This window comes from Podarcis cretensis (assembly GCF_951804945.1).
Source record: "Podarcis cretensis genome assembly, chromosome: 5".
Lineage (NCBI taxonomy): Eukaryota > Metazoa > Chordata > Lepidosauria > Squamata > Lacertidae > Podarcis > Podarcis cretensis.
In genome coordinates this window covers 100,364,872-100,379,664 of record NC_137174.1, presented here as the reverse complement: position 1 = coordinate 100,379,664, position 14,793 = coordinate 100,364,872, and the positions used below count along the sequence as shown (strand labels likewise).

At 46.5% G+C, this 14,793-nt stretch overlaps 1 protein-coding gene and 1 long non-coding RNA gene across 4 annotated transcripts in view; both read right to left on the bottom strand.

Moving 5' to 3' along the window:
• Positions 1-1,353: 1,353 nt before the first annotated feature.
• Positions 1,354-14,793, bottom strand: part of LOC307217245 — a 340,344-nt gene continuing 326,904 nt past the window's right edge. The window contains exon 2 of the long non-coding RNA XR_013839482.1: positions 1,354-6,256. This is a non-coding gene — a long non-coding RNA (uncharacterized lncRNA). The remainder of the gene's footprint in view (positions 6,257-14,793) is intronic.
• Positions 1,354-14,793, bottom strand: part of LPP (LIM domain containing preferred translocation partner in lipoma) — a 289,890-nt gene continuing 276,450 nt past the window's right edge. For all 3 annotated transcript variants that reach the window (XM_079977969.1, XM_079977970.1, XM_079977971.1), the window contains 2 exons: positions 12,906-13,026; positions 1,354-12,383 (listed from right to left, as the gene is read on the bottom strand). In XM_079977969.1, the coding sequence (XP_079834095.1) occupies positions 12,255-12,383; positions 12,906-13,026 (250 nt within the window). In that variant the 3' untranslated portion in view covers positions 1,354-12,254. The remainder of the gene's footprint in view (positions 12,384-12,905; positions 13,027-14,793) is intronic.

The following is a 14,793-nucleotide window of genomic DNA, read 5'->3' as shown; positions in this document are numbered from 1 at the left end:
GAAAAGGATACCACTTCATATAAACCATTTAGAGATTTTTAAAGAAATGTTTTGCCACATAGTAATATCTTTTTTGGACGCAGGTGGCGCTGTGGGTTAAAGCCTCAGCGCCTAGGACTTGCCGATCGAAAGGTCGGCGGTTCGAATCCCTGCGGCGGGGTGCGCTCCCGCTGCTCGGTCCCAGCGCCTGCCAACCTAGCAGTTCGAAAGCACCTCCGGGTGCAAGTAGATAAATAGGGACCGCTTACCAGTGGGAAGGTAAACGGCGTTTCCGTGTGCGGCTCTGGCTCTGGCCAGAGCAGCGATGTCACGCTGGCCACGTGACCCGGAAGTGTCTCCGGACAGCGCTGGCCCCTGGCCTCTTAAGTGAGATGGGCGCACAACCCCAGAGTCTGTCAAGACTGGCCCGTACGGGCAGGGGTACCTTTACCTTTACCTTTACTATCTTTTTTTAATGTAGGCTAATAATGTAGTTCTGATATGATTTCCAGAGCTCTTGCTAGAATGCACTTTCAAATTTAAACGGTCTAGAACAGGGTGCTGGGGTTAGACGGCAAACTTTGACACATTTGGGGCTGCCAGGTGAGCAAGATGAATAAACACCCAGTAATAAAAGATAATAGGAGGATTTACCCTAGCAAATCATTTGTCAAAATTACAAATACCCAAATACAGATGGTCATTTACCCTCGCTAGATTCAACGTGCTTATTGCAGGGCAGATTCGAGGGTAAACCATACGTGGAATGAGTCTGTCCCTGCGGCTTGATGGAGGTAGAAACTGTCACTCATGCCTTGTTATGCTGCTGTTTCTACGGGGATATACTCTTGGTATTTATTACCCCTGCTATGCAAAAATCTCCAAATGAATCCAAACCTCAATCTCTAAAATCCCTGGTAGAGGACAAGGATCCTGAGATCACGTTTAGGGTGGCCAAATTCTGTGTGTTTGCCAGAAAACTTAGGGAACAAGCTGTGCTATCCTAATGATTAAGGCCTTTAATGATCATTTTACGTTATATGTTAGTGACTAAGTTTTAATTTATATATTTTTAAACTGTTGCTATATCTGTAGTGTCCCTGTTATACCCAATTGCAAATTCTAATGTATCCCTATTGTGTTTTATGACTTCCATGATATTGTATGTGGGCTGGAACTGGTCTGTGTCCGAAATAAAAAATTCAGTCTACACACTTGGGGCTTTGCGACAAGTCCTAATATTTGCAAGCATCTTCTGAAATCACCCCAGGCTCACCCCTCCCAACCACCCAAGAAGCGAACCATGTTTTGCTCCTGGTAAAGAAAGCAGCTGCAAATGGAAAAGGGAAGAAGAGGTTCACACAGAGGCCCAAGCAAAGTGTATTGAGAGTTTATTGGATCGCTAAAGCGTTCTTCAAACCATCTGCAATTTTTGTGTTCTCCCCCCTTAAAAAAAGAAGTAATAGCAAGGCTTCAGAAAATGCTGTGTATTTTTATTCTTACAAAAAGAGAGGATTTTTTTTCTTTCTTTCAGAAAATATAATTTGATTATTTTTTTTAAAGGATGCAACAAAAGGATAACTCAAAGAGCAGAGCGAAAAGGCAGAAAGGCACATAGTTGTATAATTGCATACAAGAACAACGTACAGAAAATATATGCTTGAGATACTTTGATTTCTCCTAAAAAATAGCAATAAGGCATTTTGTGTCTGTTGAATACAAAAATATATGCTGGTGAATCTGGATTCTGTGGTTCAGGGAAGGTTAACGATAGAGAACAGGCATACAAAAGAGTAATTCATCTCATTTTTATATCTTTTATAAATATGCTAGGAGAGCTCTCAGTTTAAGAGGGGGGACGATCCTTCCCTCCAGTCTGTGTGCACACCTTACAAGTAAGTAATCCTCGTGCCGCAATAACTGTGTGGAAGAGCGCTGGTGTTTGTGTGACAGAAAGCAGCAGCCCAGATCATTCTGGTGTCCTAAATCTCACATTTTCTGGAAGACAAGGGTGTGTCTGTGTGTGTGTGCGCAGGACAAGGCTGATGATGCTGAGAGAGTAGTGACTGCAGCCTTCCTCTTTGGCGATCCCTCGTAGCCGAGTAAGATTGTCGTCCATGAACACAGTTTTAGCAGTGAGTCCGTAAGTGACTGTGGAGGCCAATTCTGGATCCACACGTCCTTCCACAGTGGGGAAATAGGTTTCTGGGTGGGAGGTGATCACGGTGTGGATTTGCCAAGCTTGCCTTCCTCTTAGCACATTTCTCCCTTGCGTCTTGAGTTCGAGTGTCTTCAAAGCCCATGACACCTTTGGTCAAGGCTGTTCTCCAACTGGAGCGCTCACAGGCCAGTGTTTCCCAGTTGTCGGTGCTTATACTACATTTTTTGGACTCATGGCACAGGTGAGATTTGAACCAAGGGCTGCCTGTCCATCTTAGACTAAAATATATTGCAACTGTGGAGTTTTCTATTCATCTTATAACCATGGCATAATAATAATAATAATAATAATAATAATAATAATAATAATAGATTTTAAAATATGCGCACACATAAACTCACTGTAACCGCTGCAGATTTGGTGATTCAAAGCATGTACAGTCGTACCTCGGAAGTTGAACGGAATCTGTTCCGGAAGTCCATTCGACTTCCAAAATGTTCGGAAACCAAAGCGCGGCTTCCAATTGGCTGCAGGAAGCTCCTGCAGCCAATCGGAAGCTGCGCCGGATGTTCGGGTTCCAAAGAACATTTGCAAACCAGAATGCTCATTTCCGGGTTTGCGGTGTTCAGGAGCCAAAACGTTTGACTGGCAAGGCGTTCGAGATCCAAGGTACTCCTGTATATTGCAAAGCAACGAACCAACCACCTGGGAGATGGAATTGAGCTACAAAAAGGAACTAGGAATTAGAAAGAAGTGTCTCGCCTAACCAGAGTTAATCATTGCACACAACCCCATCAATAGCAGCTGGGGGGGGGGGGTAAGAGAACAACATCCTTCTCACTTTCCCCCCAGCAAGAGAATCATGCTTTATAAAGACACAACTGCAAATAGAGACGCTTTGACTCTATTTATGGCAAGAGGGGATATATATATATGCAGGCAATTCTGCCAAGAGAAAAGGAAATGCAGAAAACGATCCACTGGGTATTTCCCCCACTTTTAATGTCTAATGCAAACTTCCTAACTTCCCCCTCCCCGCAGAAATAACATCACGGCTGCTGCCTCCAGCTGAAGCCACAAGCTCAAGCCAATATTTGCACAGGAGTTATGGGACTTTCACTTCACGGAATGTTCCACATTAAAGCATTTTTCTCATGCCTAAGTTTTATGAGAAGATGCTGGAGATAAAAGGGAGAGAGAGAGAGAGAGAGAGAGAAATCCTAAACATGAAAAATGACTGGCCTGTGCTCTTCCTTTTTAATAAAAATAAAAATCTGCAGATGGAACTCGTTTCTCACAGCAAACAAACAAACAAACCCTTTGCCCATCTCATGCAAATCGAACAACTATCTTAGTTTACAGCTTCTGAACCCCAGTTGCTGAAAACTAGGAGTGGGGAGAGGGGTCTTGCGTTCGAATCCCGCTTGGCGGATTTACCACAGACATCTCCTTGGCCACTGTGAGAACAGGATGAGGGGCTTAACAACTTGGGACCAGTTTCCGGAAGAGATCGCCAAATTGGCTCTGTTCCGTGTTCCGCATTTGAAAGAACTCGATCTTTTACCCTTTGGAACTCCCTGCCTATTGATACTAGCAGGCGCCTTCTCTGCGTTCTTTCTGGTGCCTGCAAATAAAAAATAAAAAAAATGTTTCCAGTTGCTTTGAAAGTTGTTGTGAACTTTAACTTGTTTTGGCATTTTAACCTTTTGTTCCATTTTAACGATGGTGGAAATTTCTCCCTGGCGATTTTATTGTTTCATCTTTTTGCAAACTGCTTTGAGGCTCTTCCCACAAGCAAGCAGTGTATGAATTTTCGGAAATAAATGAATGAATAGATGGGCCCTGTGACAGGAATTTTATGGTCTTAGATATATGGTAATGTTCATAAGTGTGCCAACCAAGCACATACATAGATCAGCACAGGAAGGCCAACCTGGAACCATTTTGATTCCTAAACTGAGCAAATCTTTTCTCTGCAAGGTCAAACTGGAAAAGCCTCCCCATTGTCTTTTCCTTCACAAATTCTGTCTTAAGGGTATGTCTGTGTTTGAATAGGGTGTGAGCCTGTGACCTGGCCCAGGAACTAAGTATTTATCATTACAAAAGACTGGCCAGGCTACCCAGGAAATCCAATCAAGTAACCTGCCAGACAGGAGAAAAACAGTATTAAAATTTCTGTTTTAGACCGCCTTTTCTGTGATGTAGGTGTGATGTATCTGAGGGGTGGTCTTAGGTTACACCCCTTCTGTGATGTAGGTATGATGTTTCTGGGGGTGGTCTTGATCTACAGGGTGGCAATTTCAAAAGTCTTTATAAGGCCTTGCGCACCATTTTTCTGGGTCCCTCCTCTCTCCTGCAGGTGAGGGGAGCACCCTGTTGCAACAGATCAATAAAGGCCAAGCCTACAGGCTGCTGTTTTGCTCCAAGTTATCCTGGTTGGTGTCTTTGTTTTTGTCCAAGGGAGCCCTCGGATTTTTACGTTAACAGCCCTCGCTGGTGGGATCCCACAGGACCTGATGTCCTTATGCTACATAGAGATGCCTGAAATGTCATTTCAGGCATCTCTACGTAGCATAAGAGCATCTGGGAGAGCTCTTGAGCAACTAACATTTCACGGGCGATGGTGCAAGGAACCTTCCTCTGGATTGCACAGAAGAATGTAAACGCAGCCTGCTGGATCTGACCCAGGGCCCATCTAGTCCTGCTTCCTGTTCTCAACACTGAAACAATTATATTAACTTCTCCTCTTATGCTCCTCAACCTGTGCGCATGCTTGGATTACACAGATCAATTTTAGTAATTAGGATTGTAGCATATGCAGAGTACCCAAGGATATTCTCCACAAGTAAGAATTCCAACCGCCTTTAGTGCAAGCATGCTTTTAATTCAACCCCTGCCTCTCTGAAGATGTTTACAAGGGGTCCCACAAACGCAAAATCCAAAAACACCCCAGAAATAGAGCCTAAAGTTTTCATGCACGCAACTCTCTGGCTATACTTGCATTACGTTCACAAATCCCTGGGCCAATTATGAAAAAGAGAGAGAGGCTTAGCTGTGCTTTTATCATGAAAGTTTTGGAATGTGTTTCTAATGTTGCACACATCTTTTGATAAAGCGCTGTATGTAAATGGACTGAATCAATAAATTAAATAAATTCAGTCCTCTCTGCACTTGATGTTTGGAACAAGGACTCATCCATTTCCTTCCGCAGCGCATTACCTTGCAGGGCTGAGGCTCTAGGAACAGGCCTGCTAAATTTGTGACGCACCATGTGTCTCAATGTGGTCTCCGGGAAACTCAGGGCGGTCTCTCAGACTTGTTTTTAGGCCTGGGGAAATGGGAACGCCAAACACTGCAAGGTGTTTCCCCCCAAGAAAAAACACATTCTGAGAAATTCCGGCTTAGGTCTCGAAACCACCTTATCTACGTTTGTGTTAGACAAGAGCCCACAGCTCAGTTAAAAAAAAAAGAAAGGAGAAAAGGATGAGGATCTACTGTGAGTCTTCTTCTCCCCCAAAGGCATGAAGAATACAATAATTTCTTTTAGTGTGACATTTAGGCACAGAAAATCCTCTACAGGTAGCCCCATCTGTACAGTGTTTCCATTTATTTGTTGGCCCAAGACGTGGAAACTTTTTAGGAAGATCTTGCAGGAATTCAAACTGAATTATCCTGACCCGCTGCTTTGATTTCTCTCTCAGTGGGGTTTTCAGTACTGTCCTGAGCTGCAACTGGTTTTATTCACTTGTTTTAAACCCATTCCCCCCGTTTGCATCGCTATTATTTTTAACAGAAAACTTAACGAGGTGGCAGTGACGGGGCACAGCTTCACCAGCCGAAGAGAGGACCATTTTTGATCAAATCCAGACCACTTCACTTTTTCATCTTAACCTGCTGCAGAACATCGCCAGATGCACAATTCTTTAACTATCATTCTAAGTCTAAGCTTGGTGTGTGTGTTTTTTTGGGGGGAGATGTTAAGTCCACCCCCCCTGCTTTTAAAACATTTTGAAATAGCATGTACATTTAAAAGTTCCATGCATTGCAGGGGGTTGCGATAGATGACCTTTGGGGGGTCTCTTCCAACTCCACAATTATGTGATTCTATGTTATCAGCTCCCCCCCAAAAAAACCACAAACACCCAACAGCCTGTCAAAGATAAAATACTTAGGACTTTTGCAGGCCGAAATCAGCTTTGCCCCACATTCTTACAACCTGCTTTCTGCCTGCAGATCGTACGGGGGAGAAATTCACGTCAGCTCAGCTTTCGCAATGCACTCGGTCTCAAAAAGAGAAAAATAATTCAGCATGCCAGAGATTTGCAGCATGCACCCAATGCAGATATTTGATTTATTTTGTTAAAAATAAAGCTTGCTCATCAATAAGGGGCTGTGTGCTGTCAGGGAAAGGACCTACAGAGGAGAGAGAGAGAGAGAGGAGCTGGCCTACTGTTATGCAACCAAAAGGCTAAATATAATTCCTGGCTAGAGACACGTCCCCCCCCCCCCCTTCTGCATTGGTGCTGGGTTGGCCAGCAGGAGTTATTGTAACCCCACCGCCTGCAGGAAGGTGATTGTCAGCTGTGCATCAGATCTGGCAAATTACAATAAGCGGTTTATTTTTTTCTAAAAAAGCTGACTTGTGCGGTTTCCCAGGCAGCCGCCATCAAACGCTCTCGCAGGATTCCCCCCCCCCAAAAAAAAAACACCTCCTCTCCACCAGCCCCTTCTAAGCCTGGCTGGTCAAAGCTGAAAATGCAGTGTACAGCAGCGCCCCTGAGATTTCACACAAAGGACCAAAGGACGCTGCTTGTTTAGCATCTCAGGGCGTCCGCATTTGACCTTCATATGAAATGAAGGGACTATTGGATTTAGCAAATATGTACAGGGCAGGAGGAGGAAAAGGAGGACGCTAAGAATTGTTTGGCAGTGGAACGGACTCCCTTGGAAAATGGGCTCTCGTTCCTTGGAGGTTTAGAGCAGAGGCTGGAGGGCTCTCTGTCATGAATGCTTGGGCTGAGATTCCTGCATTGCTTTTACTTGTTGTTATAAGTCAGGACATTAATAGACTGGACATTAAATGGTTTTTATACGCAACAACAGCGGCAAGAGTTTTGTTGGGCCAGAAATGGAAGCAAGAAGAAATAATGATGAATGAAGAATGGCAGACAAAATTAATGGACTACGCAGAATTGGACAAAATGACAGGATGGATTCGGAACCTGCGGGGTTTACAGAAGATTGGAAGAAATATACGAATTATTTGAAGAGCAACAGTAATCAACAAATTCAGCTAGTAGGACTACAAGAAGTTTTGTAAGGAGGAAAAGAGGAAATATTGCAAAGAAGAGAAAGAAGAGAGATATTAGTTATGATATTTAAATGTAATTGTGAAAGTAAGAAATGTAAATTAGGTGAAAAATTGGAAAAATGTCAGATGTGATTGATGGAAGTCAAAAAAATTGTATAAGGTATAAAAGTATGTTTAAGAATTGTTGAAAATGTTATGTTTGAAAACTAATAACAATATTTTTTAAAAGGAGATTCCTTCATGGCAGGGGGCTGGACTAGATGACCACTGGGGTCCCTCCCTTCCAGCTCTATGATTCAATGCATTCAAATATGTGCCCTTTCTCGCAGAACCATAGAAATGTAGAGTTGGAAGGGATCTCCAAGGCCCATCTAGACCAACCTCTTGCAGTGCTGGGGGACGCAAAACTCAGAAAGCGCCCAGTCCCTTCCCTGTCCATAAGAAAGAAAGAAGGAGCAAAAGAAGATGGAGAGATCTGTGATCGTCCCGTTGTTCACAAAAGCATTTCCTTTTACTGCCAGTAACACAGCATTAGAAACCTTGACCTCGCAGATCTGTGTCAAGGCTGTAATCCTAACCCTACTTTGCTCAGAGTAAGCCCAACTGAAGGCAGCAGTTCCTTACTTCTGAGCAGACAAGGCAAAATGGGGAAAGAATTGAGTGCAAATAATACATCGGAGGCACTAGAAAGAAGAACGCTCCCCGTTCTGGAGTTCAGAGGTACACTGCCCTTGCACATAGAGGCTCCACCGAGCAGCCACAGGTCCATCTCTCCATGAATCCAGCCTTTGCCTTAAGCTGGCCTCCCTCCAGCTGTTTTGGATTACTGGCTTCGGCCAGTGGGACATGTGGTCCAAAACATCTGGACGGGGGCCAGATATGGCCCAATCGGATTTCCTTTATACTGGATTCAGTCCTACTTTAAGCATAGCTGATGGGTGAAACCTGGACATCGCCTTGAGCTTCACAAACCTCTCTCCTAAATCTAATTTCGGCACCCCTTCCCAGTAACTGGAATTAGGGTTACGGCACAATCAATATTTCCTTCCAACGAGTGTGCACGATGAAGCAAAATAAAATAAAATAAAGGTGGTGATTGCAATACCATATCTTGAGGTTTGGGACCTCGGGCTCTCTTAAACTTGGACTGTATGGGTTTTTTGTAGGGTTTCCTATTAATTATCAGTGGGAATAAGGGTTAAGTCTACAGACTGCTAAGTATTTGTCTTAAAACTAAGAGTGCAATTGTCCAGGCACCAACTCATCCACAAGAACATCTAACATCCAAATCACGTTCCCACTGTCCTCAGCTCATCTCGACCTAACTTACACACATAAAAAGTTTAATCAAAATAGTAGACATATATATTTCTTATGAAGTATACATACATTTATAATTTTTATATATATAAAAATCCTATATATTTGGGGGAAAGGCGCAGGGAAATCTCAGGTTATAAACTTTTCAGGAATAAAAAATATTGCATACTTTAGGAGAAAACAACAGCAACCACCTACGGGCCCAATCCACTAGGAACATCCCCTGAACGTACACCATTGAAATGCATTGCTGGTCTCCTTCTTTGCTGCAGGGCTCAGGCAAAAGGTATTCCTAGTGCGTCGTGGCCAAGGTCTCTTTGGCAAAAAAAGAGGGTTGCGTGTGTTTCCTTTGCATTAGGTTAAATAAAGCTTTGTAATAAATATACTCTGCTATGGTGACTAAGACCTATGAGCGTAACCCCCAATTGCACTCTGCTTAATTTACTACATTTCTTGGTAAGGACTCAGCTCCTTAGCAGGATGAAACGCTGCCCCACTCTTCTCCAGAGAGAGAAACATCTAAGCGCTGAAATGCGAGGGTTGGAGAACCATGCGGTGCAGCACTGGCTGGGCTAACAGCGTTTCAGACTGCAGGTTCATGCATGCATCCCTGCAAGAAGAAACTTAGTGTGTCAGGGTCCTTACTTAGCCTTCTCCCTGATAAGCTAGCTCTAGAGGTGCAAGGATCCTGGCTCCCCAGTTCAGCTGGAGGATAACCTTCCTGCCATCTGGAGTGACACAGTTCCTCTTGTGTTAATGGAGAGAGGCAAACCATGATTGAATGATAAAACACTGGGTGGAATAGCCTGTAGCTCTTAATCTCCATTTAAATCCACATTCTGACTTTAGCCAAAGGAAACCTATGGCCATTTCTTTGGAATGGGAAGACTGGTGATCTACCCTCCCCCTGCTCTCCCTGTTCCCAGAGGGACCACGGCTGAGGCATCAGCTCTCCAGGCAGGGGGGGGGGTTACTTTGCTATGGAGGAGCAACCCCATTGCAAGGGGAGCGACCCCATTGCTGAGGTTATAGCGTTTTGCTGCAGGGCAGAGATTTCAAACCTTTGCCCACATCGACTTATTTGCAGAAGACCCCGTCTGCCAATTGCAGTGGGTTCTGGGGTACACCCCAGGGGACTCCTCTGTTTGCAACAGGCTGCTCTGAGTGTGTAGAGATGGCACGCAGGTCTTCCCTCTCGGAAGCTCGGCTGCCGCTACTGACCTTCCCATCCAAATATCCCTCAAAAACTCCTGGGTCTCTGGGAGAGAGGTCGAAAGCGACTGCTGCAGTGCAGGTAAACAGGTAAAGGACCCCGGACGGTTAAGTCCAGTCAAAGGCGACTATGGAGTTGCAGCGTTCATCTTGCTTTCAGGCCAAGGGAGCTGGCGTTTGTCCGCAGACAGCTTTCCGAGTCATGTGGCCAGCAGGACTAAACCGCTTCTGGCGCAATGGGACACCGTGGCGGAAACCAGAGCGCACGGAAACGCCATTTACCTTCCCACCGCAGCGGTACCTATTTATCTACTTGCGCTGATGTGCTTTTGAACTGCTAGGTTGTAGTGCAGAGCTAGCTGATGTAGAACTGTACAGTTGGAGGGGGCCCACAATGGTCATCTAGTCCAACCCCAGTCGCAAACTTCTGGACAGAAGAATATCGCCCTCAGGGCCCTACTTTCATTTCCCACCTCTTATAGTGGGGGGTGTTCGTCTTTCAAACCAAGGAAGAGATGTCCCTGCAAGCTACACATGCCTGAGAACACAGTCTTTACTGACCCCTTGGGTGGCACTGTGGTCTAAACCACAGAGCCTAGGGCTTGCCGATCAGAAGGTCGGTGGTTCAAATCCCCACGACAGGGTGAGCTCCCGTTGCTCGGTCCCTGCTCCTGCCAACCGAGCAGTTTGAAAGCACGTCAAAGTGCAAGTAGATTAATAGGTACCACTCCAGCGGGAAGGTAAACGGCGTTTCCGTGCGCTGCTCTGGTTCGCCAGAAGCGGCTTAGTCATGCTGGCCACATGACCCGGAAGCTGCACGCCGGCTCCCTCGGCCAGTAAAGCGAGATGAGCACCACAACCCCAGAGTCATCTGCGACTGGACTTAATGGTCAGGGGTCCCTTTACTGGTCCTCTGCAACACAGACACAGGTGGGGCAGGGAGGCGCCACTGCAGCACTGGCCCTGCATGAAGCACTCAGGGTCTGTGGGGACAGCACCTCAACCAAAACGGTGCCCCTTCTTCGCTGGGATCCCAGTTCCGGTACTGGGCTCCCACACCCAACGGGGAGAAGGATATTTGAAACTGGAACATCGCCCTCTTTACCTTTCTAACTGCAGAATGTGTTTAATTCAACTTGGACCTCAAGGATGGAACATTTCTTTTGTTAGTGTTTATTTAGAGGGTTATTTGGGGGGGGGGAGCAGGGGGCATAAGTCACTGCACTTGGCAAGTGCCATACTTAATACTGCTGCCCTACAAGGCTTACGGCGAGTTAAGTGTCTCTCAGGGACCTGTCCGCAAATCGGACCTTTGGAATTTGCGAAATTTCAGCCCTTAAGAACTGCTGAGGATCAAATCTGTGCGGGATTTTTTATTCCAGCTGTAGTGTGAGCGTGTGTTTCTGGACTTAACCGTCCAGAGGTCCTTTTACCTTCCCCTCAGAAAACTCTTTTCCTTTTCCTTTTTTCAGGCGGAGATTACAATAATAGTGTGCTTGTGGTTTCAGCTCTGAAAGCTGTGTTTTGGTCGTAAAAACCCAGCAAGCTGGGTCCATGGAGGTGCGGCAGAGGTGAGCCTTGAGCGCAGTTTGGTCGGCTCTGCCAAGCACGTTCCCTCGCAAGCACCCGCAGATTCCCTAATCGCCTTTCCCATCCCTGAATCGCTGCTCTAACTCCTTACTCTGCATAGTTGTCTTTAAGGCACTAGTGAAATATTGCAATACGTTATCATATGAGGCTATAGAAATAGATATAAAGTGTCCCCGCCCCCCCCCCCCCATATATTAATGTGCAAAGAGGCTCAGGATCTGATGGCTCGTGTGAAGAGGAAAAGGAAAAGGCGTAAGCATCTGTAGCTGGAGCGTCGGAATGGATAAAATGCATAGGACAAGCTAATGGGTTTCGGATTTAGAGGAGACGAAACCAGAAGGGGATGGAGACAGCCGAGGACTTGGGCGGGGTTTCCATCTGCACTACAAACATCTACCAGTTTCATACCAGTTTAAGCATCATGGCATTCCTCAAAGCATCCTGGAAACTGTAGTTTCGCAGGGGTGTCCTGAAACCTTTCTCGGAAAGAAACCCAGAGAACTACATTTCCCAGGGTGCTTGCAGAGAGGGATTGCAGGCTCAAAGAGTTAAATCTGTAGTGTAGACTTGGGGGGGGGGGAGAGACGCCATGATGTGGAGCCCCCAGCAAGCCGCTCTGCTTGTCCCAAAGCCTTCCAGCTGTGCGAGAGGGTGAGGATGGCGCGAGGCTCCCGGGGGCGTTCAGAGGTCGGTGCTCGACTTTGCCGTCAGGGCCTGGATCCGGGCAGAGTTGCACATCTTGCAGAGGATGTGGCCGTCCAAGGGGTAGCAGCCCTGGTTGTCGCCTTCGGACAGGCGGCCTCCGCAGTCCTGTACAATAGGGTGAGAAAGACGCATTAAACGATTTCAGGCTTGCAGGCACCTTTTCACAATGACTCTACAGTGGTATCTTGGTTCTCAAACTTATTGTATTTTTTGGTCTATAAGACACACTTTTCCCCCTTCAAAAATTAAGGGGAAATGTGTGTGCGTCTTATGGAGCGAATGCAGGCTCCTTAGCTTCAGCGATAGCAACGCGAAGCCTCCGAAGCGCAGAGGGAGAGCTCCCCCCACGCTCCGAAGGCTTCCCGTTGCTTTCGCTGAAGCCGCCTGAAGCCCCCGGAGCGCAGCGCGAACTTGGCTTTACTGGAGAAGCGCTGCACAGTTTTCGCTCTCTGCGCAGCGCCCTTTCAGCCAAGCATGAGGGGAAATGGAAGGGGCTCCGTTTCTCCTGCCGCTTCGCTGAAGGAGCGCTGAGCAGAGAGGGGGCCTATGCCTGGACTTAACCATCCAGGGGTCCTTTACCACTGATCTATGCACAGGACATCCTTTGCATGCACAGAAGATACTGACCTCGCAGCGGTAGCACTCCACATGGAAATCACGGTCCAAGGCCACAATGCGCACAGTCTCCTCCTGGCCTTGCGCAGGCATGATGGGCTCTTTGCAGACAGAGCAGCGGGGAGCGAATTTCCTAGGGAACGGAGAAAGTTTGACGTGAAAGCTCTGCTCATCGAGCCAAGAGGAATCTGAGCATTCTGCACTGAAGATCCAGGGCTCGAGCAAAGAATATCACCGCCCGAGGTTTCGATGTTCAGCAAGTGATGGGCAGCTGGTGCACTGAAAAGAATGCTGTAGCGTTTGCCCATTCATAGAATCATAGAATCATAGAGTTGGAAGAGACCACAAGGGCCATCGAGTCCAACCCCCTGCCAAGCAGGAAACACCATCAGAGCACTCCTGACATATGGTTGTCAAGCCTCTGCTTAAAGACCTTAAAGAAGGAGACTCCACCACACTCCTTGGCAGCAAATTCCACTGTCAAACAGCTCTTACTGTCAGGAAGTTCTTCCTAATGTTTAGGTGGAATCTTCTTTCTTGTAGTTTGGAGCCATTGCTCCGTGTCCGCTTCTCTGGAGCAGCAGAAAACAACCTTTCTCCCTCCTCTATGTGACATCCTTTTATATATTTGAACATGGCTATCATATCACCCCTTAACCTCCTCTTCTCCAGGCTAAACATGCCCAGCTCCCTTAGCCGTTCCTCATAAGGCATCGTTTCCAGGCCTTTGACCATTTTGGTTGCCCTCCTCTGGACACGTTCCAGTTTGTCAGTGTCCTTCTTGAACTGTGGTGCCCAGAACTGGAAACAGTACTCCAGGTGAGGTCTGACCAGAGCAGAATACAGTGGCACTATTACTTCCCTTGATCTAGATGCAATACTCCTATTGATGCAGCCCAGAATTGCATTGGCTTTTTTAGCTGCCGTGTCACACTGTTGGCTCATGTCAAGTTTGTGGTCAACCAAGACTCCTAGATCCTTTTCACATGTACTGCTCTCAAGCCAGGTGTCACCCATCTTGCATTTGTGCTTCTCATTTTTTTTGCCCAAGTGCAATACTTTACATTTCTCCCTGTTAAAACTCATCTTGTTTGTTTTGGCCCAGTTCTCTAATCTGTCAAGGTCATTTTGAAGTGTGATCCTGTCCTCTGGGGTGTTAGCCACCCCTCCCAGTTTGGTGTCATCTGCAAATTTGATCAGGATGCCCTTGAGTCCATCATCCAAGTCGTTGATAAAGATGTTGAATAAGACCGGGCCCAAGACAGAATCCTGTGGCACCCCACTAGTCACTCTTCTCCAGGATGAAGAGGAACCATTCTTTGGGGATACGTTTGCATTGGGGGAGAGAAAGGGTTAATAGGTTGACCAATAAGAAAGCCCGGAGGCGGAGCCTACCTGATTTTGAGGCTCAGTCCAGAGGTTTTGAAATTAGTTTGGTTGGTTCTTTTTTTGGGGGGGGGGGGAGATAGAGTCGGAGTGAGTTAGAGACAGGGAGAAGACTGAGAGGGAATAGAGTGACAGTGTTTCAAATATATTTTAAAACTTGTTTGTGTTTGAAATAAACTTTAATATTCATTGCTAACTCTACCTTAAGGTCCACAATGGGACGTGGGTGGCGCTGTGGGTTAAACCAAAGAGCCTAGGACTTGCTGATCAGAAGGTTAGTGGTTCGAATCCCCACGACGGGGTGAGCTCCCGTTGCTCGGTCCCTGCTCCTGCCAACCTAGCAGTTCGAAAGCACGTCAAAGTGCAAGTTGATAAATAGGTACCGCTCCGGCGGGAAGGTAAACGGTGTTTCCCTGCGCTGCTCTGGTTCACCAGACGCGGCTCAGCCATGCTGGCCACATGACCCGGAAGCTGTACGCCGGCTCCCTTGGCCAATAAAGCGAGATGAGCGCCG